The 14,406-nt window shown below is 49.5% G+C and overlaps 1 protein-coding gene across 2 annotated transcripts in view; it reads right to left on the bottom strand.

Moving 5' to 3' along the window:
- RBPJ (recombination signal binding protein for immunoglobulin kappa J region) overlaps nucleotides 1-14,035 on the bottom strand; it is a 258,611-nt gene extending 244,576 nt beyond the window's left edge. The window contains exon 1 of one of the 2 annotated variants that reach the window (XM_063922124.1): nucleotides 13,954-14,035. In XM_063922124.1, the coding sequence (XP_063778194.1) occupies nucleotides 13,954-13,973 (20 nt within the window). In that variant the 5' untranslated portion in view covers nucleotides 13,974-14,035. The remainder of the gene's footprint in view (nucleotides 1-13,953) is intronic. The other variant, XM_063922134.1, reaches the window with a different exon arrangement.
- Between the last annotated feature and the right edge of the window lie 371 nt (nucleotides 14,036-14,406).

Below are 14,406 nucleotides of genomic sequence, written 5' to 3'. Positions count from 1 at the left end.
AGAAAATGAGGACGCGTCCGCAGTTCTGCCCTGTCCGAATGGAAAATCAGATATGGGCTCTTATATGATAAAGCCGCTAATTCTGATACTCTCCTGGCTGAAGCCAGGGCCAGTAGCATGGTTACTTTCCATGTAAGATATTTCAACTCCACCGATTTGAGTGGCTCAAACCAATGGGATTTGAGAAAATCCAAAACTACATTAAGATCCCACGGTGCCACTGGGGGCACAAACGGGGGCTGTATATGTAGTACTCCTTTTACAAAAGTCTGGACTTCAGGAACTGAAGCCAATTCTTTCTGGAAGAAAATCGACAGGGCCGAAATTTGAACCTTAATGGACCCCAATTTGAGGCCCATAGACAATCCTGTTTGCAGGAAATGTAGGAATCGACCCAGTTGAAATTCCTCCGTGGGGGCATTCCTGGCCTCACACCACGCAACATATTTTCTCCAAATGCGGTGATAATGTTGTGCAGTCACCTCCTTCCTGGCTTTTACCAGTGTAGGAATGACCTCTTCCGGAATGCCTTTTTCCCTTAGAATTCGGCGTTCAACCGCCATGCCGTCAAACGCAGCCGCGGTAAGTCTTGGAAAAGACACGGTCCCTGCTGAAGCAGGTCCCGTCTTAGAGGTAGAGGCCACGGATCCTCCGTGAGCATCTCTTGAAGTTCCGGGTACCAAGTTCTTCTTGGCCAATCCGGAGCCACGAGTATCGTTCTTACTCCCCTTTGCCGTATAATTCTCAGTACTTTTGGTATGAGAGGCAGAGGAGGGAACACATACACTGACTGGAACACCCACGGTGTTACCAGAGCGTCCACAGCTATTGCCTGAGGGTCTCTTGACCTGGCGCAATACCTGTCCAGTTTTTTGTTGAGGCGGGACGCCATCATATCCACCTTTGGTTTTTCCCAACGGTTCACAATCATGTGGAAGACTTCTGGATGAAGTCCCCACTCTCCCGGGTGTAGATCGTGTCTGCTGAGGAAGTCTGCTTCCCAGTTGTCCACTCCCGGAATGAACACTGCTGACAGTGCTATCACATGATCTTCCGCCCAGCGAAGAATCCTTGCAGCTTCTGCCATTGCTGTCCTGCTTCTTGTGCCGCCCTGTCTGTTTACGTGGGCGACTGCCGTGATGTTGTCCGACTGGATCAACACCGGCTGACCCTGAAGCAGGGGTTTTGCCAGACTTAGAGCATTGTAAATCGCTCTTAGCTCCAGTATATTTATGTGAAAAGACATCTCCAGGCTTGACCATACTCCCTGGAAGTTTCTTCCCTGTGTGACCGCTCCCCAGCCTCTCAGACTGGCATCCGTGGTCACCAGGACCCAGTCCTGTATGCCGAATCTGCGGCCCTCTAACAGATGAGCACTCTGCAACCACCACAGAAGAGACACCCTTGTCCGTGGTGATAAGGTTATCCGCTGGTGCATCTGCAGATGCGATCCGGACCATTTGTCCAACAGATCCCACTGAAAAGTTTGTGCGTGGAATCTGCCGAATGGAATCGCTTCGTAAGAAGCCACCATCTTTCCCAGGACTCTTGTGCATTGATGCACAGACACTTTTCCTGGTTTTAGGAGGTTCCTGACAAGTTTGGATAACTCCTTGGCTTTCTCCTCCGGAAGAAACACCTTTTTCTGAACCGTGTCCAGAATCATTCCCAGGAACAGCAGACGTGTTGTCGGTGTCAACTGAGATTTTGGAAAATTCAGAATCCACCCGTGTTGTTGCACCACTAATTGGGTTAGTGCTACTCCGTCCTCCAGCTGTTCTCTGGACCTTGCCCTTATCAGGAGATAGTCCAAGTAAGGGATAATTAATACGCCTCTTCTTCGAAGAAGAATCATCATTTCGGCCATTACCTTGGTAAAGACCCGAGGTGCCGTGGACAATCCAAACGGCAGCGTCTGAAACTGATAATGACAGTTTTGCACCACGAACCTGAGGTACCCTTGATGTGAAGGGCAAATTGGGACATGCAGGTAAGCATCCTTTATGTCCAGGGACACCATAAAGTCCCCTTCTTCCAGATTCGCTATCACTGCTCTGAGTGACTCCATCTTGAATTTGAATTTCTGTATGTACAGGTTCAAAGATTTCAGATTTAGAATAGGTCTTACCGAGCCGTCCGGCTTCGGTACCACAAATAGCGTGGAGTAATACCCTTTTCCTTGTTGTAGGAGGGGTACCTTGACTATCACCTGCTGAGAAAACAGCTTGTGAATGGCTTCCAATACCGTCGCCCTGTCTGAGGGAGACGTTGGCAAAGCAGACTTTAGGAACCGGCGAGGGGGAGACTTCTCGAATTCCAACCTGTAACCCTGAGATACTACCTGCAGGATCCAGGGGTCCACCTGTGAGCAAGCCCACTGTGCGCTGAAATTCTTGAGTCGACCCCCCACCGCTCCTGAGTCCGCTTGTAAAGCCCCAGCGTCATGCTGAGGGCTTTGCAGAACCCTGGGAGGGCTTCTGTTCCTGGGCAGGGGCTGCTTGCTGTCCTCTCTTACCCCTTCCTCTGCCCCGGGGCAGATATGACTGTCCTTTTGCCCGCTTGTTCTTATAGGACCGAAAGGACTGCGGCTGAAAAGACGGTGTCTTTTTCTGTTGGGAGGGGGTCTGAGGTAAAAAGGTGGATTTTCCGGCAGTTGCCGTGGCCACCAGATCCGATAGACCGACGCCAAATAATTCCTCCCCTTTATACGGCAATACTTCCATATGTCGTTTAGAATCCGCATCACCTGACCACTGTCGCGTCCATAAACTTCTTCTGGCAGATATGGACATCGCATTTACTCTCGATGCCAGAGTGCAAATATCCCTCTGAGCATCTCGCATATAAAGAAAAGCATCCTTTAATTGCTCTATAGTCAATAAAATACTGTCCCTATCCAGGGTATCAATATTTTCAGTCAGGGAATCCGACCAGACCACCCCAGCACTGCACATCCAGGCTGAGGCGATGGCTGGTCGCAGTATAACACCAGTATGTGTGTATATACTTTTTAGGGTAGTTTCCAGCCTCCTATCAGCTGGATCCTTGAGGGCGGCCGTATCAGGAGACGGTAACGCCACTTGTTTTGATAAGCGTGTGAGCGCCTTATCCACCCTAGGGGGTGTTTCCCAGCGCGCCCTAACCTCTGGCGGGAAAGGGTATAATGCCAATAACTTTTTTGAAATTAGCACTTTTCTATCTGGGTTAACCCACGCTTCATCACATACATCATTCAATTCCTCTGATTCAGGAAAAACTACAGGTAGTTTTTTCACCCCCCCACATAATACCCCTTTTTGTGGTACTTGCAGTATCAGAGATATGCAAAGCCTCCTTCATTGCCGTGATCATATAACGTGTGGCCCTACTTGAAAATACGTTTGTTTCTTCACCGTCGACACTAGATTCAGTGTCCGTGTCTGGGTCTGTGTCGACCGACTGAGGTAAAGGGCGTTTTACAGCCCCTGACGGTGTCTGAGACGCCTGGGCAGGTACCAACTGGTTTTCCGGCCGTCTCATGTCGTCAACTGATTTTTGTAATGTGCTGACATTATCACGTAATTCCATAAACAAAGCCATCCATTCCGGTGTCGACTCCCTGGGGGGTGACATCACCATTATCGGCACTTGCTCTGCCTCCACACCAACATCGTCCTCATACATGTCGACACACACGTACCGACACACAGCAGACACACAGGGAATGCTCTTATCGAAGACAGGACCCCACTAGCCCTTTGGGGAGACAGAGGGAGAGTTTGCCAGCACACACCCAAGCGCTATAATATATATGGGAACAACCTTATATAAGTGTTGTATCCTTATAGCAGCTTAAATATATAAAATATCGCCAAAAAAAGTGCCCCCCCTCTCTGTTTTACCCTGTTTCTGTAGTGCAGTGCAGGGGAGAGTCCTGGGAGCCTTCCTCACAGCGGAGCTGAGCAGGAAAATGGCGCTGTGTGCTGAGGAGAATAAGCCCCGCCCCCTATTCCGGCGGGCTTTTCTCCCGGAGTTTGAGATATCTGGCATGGGTTTAATACATCCATATAGCCTCAAGGGCTATATGTGATGTATTTTTTAGCCATAAAAGGTATTATACATTGCTGCCCAGGGCGCCCCCAGCAGCGCCCTGCACCCTCCGTGACCTATGGTGTGAAGTGTGTGACAACAATGGCGCACAGCTGCAGTGCTGTGCGCTACCTTCATGAAGACTGAAAAGCCTTCTGCCGCCGGTTTCTGGACCTTCAATCTTCAGCATCTGCAAGGGGGGTCGGCGGCGCGGCTCCGGGACGAACCCCAGGGTGAGACCTGTGTTCCGACTCCCTCTGGAGCTAATGGTGTCCAGTAGCCTAAGAAGCCAATCCATCCTGCACGCAGGTGAGTTGAACTTCTCTCCCCTAAGTCCCTCGATGCAGTGAGCCTGTTGCCAGCAGGACTCACTGAACATAAAAAACCTAAAAACTTTTTCTAAGCAGCTCCTTAAGAGAGCCACCTAGATTGCACCCTGCTCGGACGGGCACAAAAACCTAACTGAGGCTTGGAGGAGGGTCATGGGGGGAGGAGCCAGTACACACCACCTGATCCTAAAGCTTTATTTTTGTGCCCTGTCTCCTGCGGAGCCGCTATTCCCCATGGTCCTGACGGAGTCCCCAGCATCCACTTAGGACGTCAGAGAAATTAAGATTGGATCTTTAAACGTGGGGGGCTTTAACTCCCCTGCGAAGCGAAGGAAAATTTTGCTGTACTGTAATAGATTGCATTTAGACATTGTTTTTCTTCAGGAAGCTCACTTGGTTCATGCGGAAATGTTGAAATTACAAATGTTGGGGTGGAAGTTATTAGCCAGTGCTTCTTTTAACTCAAAGTCCCGTGGGGTTGCCATTCTGATTAAACGTCATCTTCCATATGAGCTTCTCAAGATGATTCCGGACACGGAAGGCAGATTTGTCATAGCCCACATTACTCTTTACTCCAAACGATACACTCTATGCAATATATATGCCCCGACAGTATACAAAAGACACTTCTTTGTGAAATTGATTACACTACTGACCCCCTATATGGAAGATGGTCTGATGGTATGTGGTGATTTCAACCTCGTCTCTGATGTTTACCTAGACAGATCATCTACCCCCTCACGCACTTTCTCGCTGCCCAAATACGGTATTCCCCATTTTTCCACACAATTATCCCTAGTGGACATCTGGAGAACCACAAATCCCACTGTCAAAATGTATACCTGTATGTCTGCAGCGTATCACACCCTATCCCGTATAGACTACCTGTTGCTGTCCCTGGCCTTGTTCACGAGAGTCTCATCCGTGGAAATTGAGCCGATTTCTGTCTCGGACCACTCCTTGCAATGGTTCTCTTTACATGTTTCAGACGAACCCCCTAACATAATCATATGGCGTTTTCCATCCCACCTTCTGACATCCCTAGAATTTAAATCCATGCTTAGGACTAGCTGGGAGGAATACCACACAAACAATCAGTCCCATGCGATTGATAACCCCCCTCTATTCTGGCAAGCAGCTAAGTCGGTCTTGCGGGGACACATTCTGTCATATGTGGCCCGACTAAACAAATCTTATGCCGCCACTTACTTAGTATTGCAGAGACGGTTATCCACAGCTTACTCAGCTTACTGCCAGACCCCCCATGCAACCAATAAACAAGTTTACCTCACTGCTAAGACTCACTTTAACGAATTCCTAAACACTAGAGGGAATAAATCCTTATATGCGGTCAATTATCGCTACCATCGGTTTGGTAACAAGTCTGGTAAACTGCTAACTAATATGTTAAACGGCACGAGACCCTCCTCTTTAGTTCACCCACTGCAGTCGTCTGACGGATCCATGACATCCTCTAATACCCAAATAGTCTCTGTCCTCAAAGACTTCTATGCTTCCCTTTACTCACCTGGCCCTGTTCTGTCCCCGGGGAGTGTCTCTCTCGCAGCCTCCATACCTCCCTCTGAATCTGCATCTGACTTTACCCCTCCTAAACTAGCCGCCCCTCTAGATGCAGATTTGACAGCCCCCATAAGTCCAGCGGAAGTCTCTTATGTGGTTGGGTCCCTAAAGCAAGGGACCGCCCCGGGCCCCGATGGATTTAGTAGTAGCTTCTACAAACTAATGCTTCCGTACATTCAGGACACATTGGTGCTAGTTTTTAATCACATATTGCAGACGGGACAGGCCCCTTTATATTTTAATGCAGCTTATATCAGAGTACTACCCAAACCAGGCCGGGACCTGACCTTACCAGCCTCTTATAGGCCGATTTCCTTGTTAAACTCGGATTATAAGATTCTTACTAAAATCCTATCTGAAAGGCTTAAAAAAATACTACCTTCTATTATTAATCCGGATCAAACCGGGTTTATATCAGGTAGGCACTCGGTCCTGAATGTGCGGAAGGTCATAGCGGCAATACAACACTTACAACACACCTCAAGCTCTTCCCCACCAGGCGTCATCCTGTCACTGGACGCAGAGAAGGCCTTTGACCTGGTTCTGTGGCCACACCTTTTCAATACCATGTCTACTTTTGGGTTCTCCCCCACTTTCATCTCGTATATTAAACTTTTATACTCTAACCCCCTCTCTCAGATACTATGTAACGGCCAGATTTCGGACCGCTTCGCCCTACACAGGGGTACAAGACAGGGGTGCCCTCTTTCCCCTCTCCTCTTTGCAATTGCCATTGAGCCACTTGCCATTCTCCTACGCAACTCAGCTGGTTTTAAAGGAATAACAATCGCCAACTGCACATTAAAAGTTGCCCTTTATGCAGATGACATGCTACTCTTTATCACGGAGCCGCTTACCTCGATTCCACACATTATGACCCTGATCGAAGCCTTCGGATTAGTTTCCGGCTATAAAGTTAATGTAGAAAAGTCAGAATTGATGCCGATAGGTTCATATACCTTGGACCTGGCATCTGCCCCAGCTTTCTCCCGATTTCAGATTAGTATGTCTCAAATCAAATATCTTGGGGTTCAAGTCACCAGAAAGGTAGAAGACTTATATAAGGCAAATTTCGCCCATATCATCCAAAAAGTGATTGCTTTGATGCTGTCATGGAGCCATCTTCCTTTATCTCTGTTGGGGAGGGCGACGGCGGTGAAGACGGTTATATTCCCTAAAATATTTTATATGATCCAAATGCTCCCTGTGGCTCTCTCCAACAGAGACCTTCTCTCCATCAACTCTGCCGTCTCCTCTTTTTTATGGAATGGAAAGCGCCCCCGAATTGCCCTGGCCAAACTTATGCTTCCCAAAAAACTGGGGGGCCTGGGGATTCCTGATTTCAAATCCTATACCACCGCTGTTTTCTTCCGATATGCTGGTGACTGGTTGCTAGGCGACTCCACCTTCACGGACGTAACACTGGATAATGCCATTTTCGCTCCCCTGCAGCACTTTTACACCTCAAGTCCTCAAGCATCCCTCCCTCAGTGTATTCAAATATCATGTTCCACGATACTTACATCAATTGGATAAGCCTTCACAAGAAACTAAAAAGATTTTCGATACTCCCCTTATCTTCCCCTATGGGGTAACCCGGACTTCTCCCCTTCCCTGAACAACCCTGCGTTCCGTGTTTGGAGACGCAAGGGTGTGGCTCTCGTGAACAAGGTCTTTGACCCAGGTGGCAATGTTATCCCCTTTGCAGATATCCAGCAACAATTCTCCCTTCCCAGCAGCATGTTTTACCTATACCTCCAGGTCAGACATTATGCTCAATCTCTCCCTCGCCAGATCACCACCCCGCCCAATACACACATCATTCTCCAACTCCTACAATCTCGTTCTTCCATAGGGTACAGACTTAATTACATCTATCCCCGGCTCATCTCTGCTAAACCAGAGGTCACCCAACTTTCAAATAAAATACTCTACAGCTGGGTTTCAGACATACCCTCTCTCTCAGTACATGCTCTGATCTCATGTTTACAAGATACTTAACATACTCTAAACATCTGCAATCTGCCTACTTACAAGAAACTCACTTTAGATTTATTCATAGGGCCTATATTTCTCCCGCCCAGAGGAAACACATGTCCTGTAATGAACCAGGTGTATGCATGAAATGCTCTATGTCTAATGCAAAATTTTATCACTGCTTTTGGGGGTGTTCCAAAATTTATAGATTCTGGTGTAAACTAATAGAATATATTAACAAAATTCTCAATGTCTCTCTCTCACCTTCTCCTGAAGCTTGTTTATTATTTTGGTTTGACGGATGGGGGTTGGGGCCTAGTCTCCATTCACGAATACCCTTCCTGGTCATTATTTTAACTTTGGCAAAAAAATTAGTTTTACTTCACTGGATTAAGAAAACAGCTCCCACTATACTAGAGTTGAAGTCCCGCCTTCTCCAATTGATGTATTTTGACATGAAATCATTGCTACTCAATGAACCATTGTCTCTCTCCACATACCACATTAAATGGGACTCATTTCTAGGTTCGCTGGATGCCCAGTCCAAACGAACTTTCTCGCTTTACTTTGGGAACCAGGACTGGTCCAGAATACAATCCCACTTTGATTGCTGAGTGCCGTCAACTTTGCCAACTGGTTGAATACCACCTTAACCTGGACTTCTCCACAGTATTATGGTCCTACATTCTCAGTCCATCACCCCTTATCCCTTACAGTTTAAGATTGTATCCATATGCTAATCATTTGCTTACAATACGCGGTACACTGGTATCCCAGGTTTAACCCCTCTCATACTATTCCCTCCCTTTACATTCTAATTCCCCACCTCATCCTCCTGACTCAACTCCCTATGTGTCCCTGCCTTGTCGTTTGTCCTGTCTGTGATGTCGTAACAAATTTCCAGTGTTCAGATGAGAGGATATTCTCGCTCAATACTTGAATAGCTAACTGTTAAACCGTTTGTCTTGTACCAGTTATAAGGATTGTCTACCATTGGTATTGTTGAATCTGTGCAACTGTAAAAATACAATAAAATGTGTTTACAAAAAAAAAAAAAAAAAGAAGCAGGACCTATCTGCAGAGAGTAGGGCTGCTTCTCTCCCCTCAGTCCCACGATGCAGGGAGTCTGTTGCCAGCAGAGCTCCCTGAAAATAAAAAAACCTAACAAAATACTTTCTTATAGCAAGCTCAGGAGAGCTCACTAAACAGCACCCAGCTCGTCCGGGCACAGATTCAAACTGAGGTCTGGAGGAGGGACATAGAGGGAGGAGCCAGAGCACACCAGAATCCAAATTCTTTCTTAAAGTGCCCATGTCTCCTGCGGAGCACGTCTATTCCCCATGGTCCTTACGGAGTCCCCAGCATCCACTAGGACGTTAGAGAAAATAATAATTATTTTTCAAACATCGATCGGGAACATCGTGACCATCGGGGTTTTCATTTTGAAAGCCTGAACAGCCTCTAGGTATACAGGGGGGTCTGGGGGTGGCTTGGGAGGGTTCATTTACACTCCCCAGCGGCTGCCATTGTCTGCAGCTGCTGGAGGAGGGGGGTCCTGCCGTGCCGACCGATCAGCAGTGATCGGCAGCACGGCAATCAGTGGGTGAGAGTGCAGGGAGGCAGAGGGAGCTTCCGGTCCCTCTGACAGCAGCAGCGGAGGGAAATTTCTCTTCCCTGCCGCTGTTAACACTCTCTATCTGACTGGTCAATCCTGTGCGACCATGTCAGATAAGACACTTGCAGGCATGGTCGCATCTGACAGGCAAGTGGTTAAGAAGTCACTGCATAATAGAAAAAAAAAAAGTGCATAATAATTAATATCTTTATAGTGTAAAAGGAGACAGTTTTACTAGACCTGTAACCGCTACGCAATAATGAAACTAAAACGATGGGGTGTGGATCATCAAATCGACAGTATCTAGGTCGGCAATGTTTAGGTAGACCACTATAGGTCGACAGTCACTAGGTCGACATGGATGGAAGGTCGACAGGGTTTCTAGGTCGACATGTGCTAGGTCAACAGGTCTAAAGGTCAACATGAGGGGGTGTTTTTGTGTCGTTTTCTTCGTAAAGTGACCGGGAACCCAAATTAGTGCACCGTGTCCCCTCGCATGACTCGCGAAGGCAAGGTGCCTCGCTCCGCTACCTCTTCACAGATTACCGTTCCAATCGTAGTCCACGTGGATCGTTAAGTATGAAAAAATTCAAAAAAGGAAAAAAAATGTGAACACCACATGTCGACCTTTTGACCTGTCGACCTAGCACATGTCGACCTTCCATCCATGTCGACCTTCAGACCGGATCCCAAAACGATGGCATCTTCCAACGTACAGTAAATACTGATACAAAATGGACTATCTGATAAAGCAGTGTAATATTCCAATATCCTGAAAAATGGCAATTCAAATTTAAGCAGCATATTTAAAAACAACATTCTGGTAGCAGCCTATTTATAACAGATATAATGAATTAAACACTGACTGTAAACATGTACACTCAAGTAAAAACTGAATTCAATGGGGTTCATCCAAATAGACACGAAGTATGCGATGTGCCGTTGCTGCAGTGTTTCAATACCGGCAATGGCACCCAAACTCGCACCCTTTGCGGGCTGAAATCAGCCCCAAATCGGAAATTGCTTGAATTTCTATGGGGTGGTTAGCACTTTTGTGCGAAGTCAGGCTGCAGCGAAGTCCGGCTGCTGTCGCGATGGCTTGCACCCACAGCTAATTGGATTGCTCCCAAATACATTCATACCACCCAGTGTCATTCTAGCACCCTACACCTAATCAGTGAGGAGGGCACATTCATTTTGAAGGACAACATTTTAGACGTGAGGTATTGCTACAGCTACTGCAGTTGTAATACATCACGTATAACATTTTGCCCTTCAAAACAAAAAATATGTCCTCCTCACTGATTAGGTGCAAGGTGCTAGAATTGTTAGTATTTTACTTGAGCAACGGTTTTTGTTAAGTGTCAAGCAACAATACTTGAATGATCACATATATCCTCTTCATCTCAAACCAAATTAGCCAATTGTTACACTGTGTGGCATCGTAATTACTACTGAAATCATCAAAGTCTGTCCAGATCTGACAAAGCATAACAGTAAATCGGGTCAACCGATGACTAATCACATATATAAAGTGTAATGTCATCAGGCAACCTGGAATCAGTACAGGGCACATTTACAATGTATTATAACAATACACACACTGGATTTGTGCAAATACGTTATTATACTTATGTCAAAGCTGCTCACAAATCTGGTCACTCAGAAACTGACGTTTTGTAATAAAAACATTAAAGCAAATGGGGTTGTCTTATAATCTTGCTACGTGACGGAGGAATAATGTACAAATAATGGTTCAATAATATGGTATATCACATGAGAGTGCTTTGTTTTCAATTAATTTATACAAAGGATATTGTGCAAAAAGACAGCAGTACTAAACAGGACATCACATAACAGAAGGGAACGGAGCATGATGTTGCCCCAAGAGAGATGGATTTGGGGGGGTACTAAACAAGGCATTATTCAACTAGAGGGGTGTACTAAATGGACCGCCACTGGAGAGGGGTGGTTTATTGCAGACGTCACAGCAAGGCGATGGTTATATGTGATGTCACAATAAAAGAGTAAATTTGCAAAGGCGTGGGGGAAAGGTGGTGGTTACACAAGACATGACTCAGCGTGGGGTAATTTATGCCATACATCGCAATGAGTGGAGGAAGAGTTTGCATTGGTTGTCACTACAAGAGGGCAGTGTGCAAGGGACATTACACAAGCGGTTTGCAAAGCCATCACACGAGAGGAAGCAGGGGGGCATCCCCCGACAAGAGGATGGATACAGGGGGATGGATTAGAGGGACGGGTAAAGGGGGATTACAGGGACAGGTACACAAAGAGGGGGTGGGCGCTACCGGGACAGGTACACGGAGAGGCGGTGGGCGCTACCGGGACGGGTACACGGGGAGGGGGCGGGCGCTACCGGGACGGATACACGGGGAGGGGGCGGGTGCTACCGGGACGGGTACAAAGAGGGGGTGGACTACAGGGACGGGTACAAAGAGAGGGGGTGGACTACCGGGACGGGTACAAAGAGAGGGGTGGACTACCGGGACGGGTACAAAGAGAGGGGGTGAAGGGGGTTGGAGGAGAGGAGATTATTGGGACGGGCACAGGTGGGGGGGGGGGGGGGATTACTGGGATGGGTACAGATGGGGGGGGGAGATTACTGGGATGGGTACAGGAGAGGGGGGGCTACAAAGATGGGTACAGGAGGGGGGAGGATTACAGGGATGGGTACAGGAGGGGGGGGATTACAGGGATGGGTACAGGAGAGGGGGGATTACAGGAATGGGTACAGGAGAGGGGGGATTACAGGAATGGGTACAGGAGAGGGGGGATTACAGGAATGGGTACAGGAGAGGGGGGATTACAGGAATGGGTACAGGAGAGGGGGGATTACAGGAATGGGTACAGGAGAGGGGGGATTACAGGAATGGGTACAGGAGAGGGGGGATTACAGGAATGGGTACAGGAGAGGGGGGATTACAGGAATGGGTACAGGAGAGGGGGGATTACAGGAATGGGTACAGGAGAGGGGGGATTACAGGGATGGGTACAGGAGAGGGGGGGATTATAGGGATGGGTACAGGAGAGGGGGGATTACAGGGATGGGTACAGGAGAGGGGGGGTTATAAGGATGGGTAAAGGAGAGGGGGGGATTACAAGGATGGGTAAAGGAGAGGGGGGGGATTACAGGGATGGGTACAGGAGAGGGGGGGATTACAAGGATGGGTAAAGGAGAGGGGGGGGATTACAGGGATGGGTACAGGAGAGGGGGGATTACATAGACGGGTACAGGTGTGGGGGGGGGAGGGGGGTTACAGGGACGGGTACAGGTGTGGGGGGGAGGGGGGTTACAGGGACGGGTACAGGTGTGGGGGGGAGGGGGTTACAGGGACGGGTACAGGTGTGGGGGGAGGGGGGTTACAGGGACGGGTACAGGTGTGGGGGGAGGGGGGTTACAGGGACGGGTACAGGTGTGGGGGGGAGGGGGGCTACAGGGACGGGTACAGGTGTGGGGGGAGGGGGGTTACATAGACGGGTACAGGTGGGGGGGGGGGATTACATAGACGGGTACAGGTGGGGGGGGGGATTACAGGGACGGGTACAGGTGGGGGGGGGGGGATTACAGGGACGGGTACAGGTGGGGGGATTACAGGGACGGGTACAGGTGGGGGGGGGGGATTACAGGGACGGGTACAGGTGGGGGGGGGATTACAGGGACGGGTACAGGTGGGGGGGGGGGATTACAGGGACGGGTACAGGTGGGGGGGGGATTACAGGGACGGGTACAGGTGGGGGGGGGGATTACAGGGACGGGTACAGGTGGGGGGGGGGGGATTACAGGGACGGGTACAGGTGGGGGGGGGGGGATTACAGGGACGGGTACAGGTGGGGGGGGGGGGATTACAGGGACGGGTACAGGTGGGGGGGGGGGATTACAGGGACGGGTACAGGTGGGGGGGGGGGGATTACAGGGACGGGTACAGGTGGGGGGGGGGGGATTACAGGGACGGGTACAGGTGGGGGGGGGGGGGATTACAGGGACGGGTACAGGAGGGGATTATACAGGGCACGGAATAGGGATGGGAACACCGGGCATGATCTCACATGCCGCACACAGCTACACATACGGGATTGCGGCTGCACTGCGCGCCCCACACTGGAGAGCTCCCGCACATACCGGCCAGGCCAGAAAGCTCCGCACACAACGCTTTCCCCCGGCACACACACGGCAGCGGAGAGCTCCGGCGCACACACACAGGGAGTGAACTATACCAGCCGCAAACTACGGCGACCGCCCTTCCCAAGACCGGAGCCTCATACACCCACAGCCACGGAGTTACCGCGTTCTCCTACCCGGTATCGCTCACCCCGGCCCGCCCCGGTCTACCTCACAGCCGCCCCGACTCCCAGACTTACCCTGTCACAACAGGCGCCATCTTCCACAAACTCTCGCCAAAACTCCAAACCTCGCGAGAACCAGGCTGTTGTCGGTAGAACGTCCAGCCAGCCTCAGCCCCGCCCCTCCTGGAGAAATCCCGCCCCCTGCACCTCCTCTCCACAGTATGACCACGCCCCTGCCCGCGTTCCCACGCCGCCTATATACTACGTGTTACAATGTGCTGCCTGTGTGACGTCACGCACGGTGACATTGTGCAATGCTCTGCCTGCCTTACTGTTCTACAGTGTATACTCTCTCTCGTCTGCAGGGTAGACACTAGCACAGAAGAGCTGGCGTCATAGTACACTACTAGAGACACAGCAGTGCCAGTGACACAGCACACTGCATTCGTAGACACAGTAGAGTCTAACACATGACACTGCATGCATAAACACAACGGGTTGGGTTCGTGTGACCGGCGGTTGGGAGCC

The sequence above is a fragment of the Pseudophryne corroboree genome, chromosome 1 (genome assembly GCF_028390025.1).
Source record: "Pseudophryne corroboree isolate aPseCor3 chromosome 1, aPseCor3.hap2, whole genome shotgun sequence".
Lineage (NCBI taxonomy): Eukaryota > Metazoa > Chordata > Amphibia > Anura > Myobatrachidae > Pseudophryne > Pseudophryne corroboree.
Note: the sequence above shows the minus strand (reverse complement) of the source record. Positions and strands in the feature narration are given on the sequence as shown.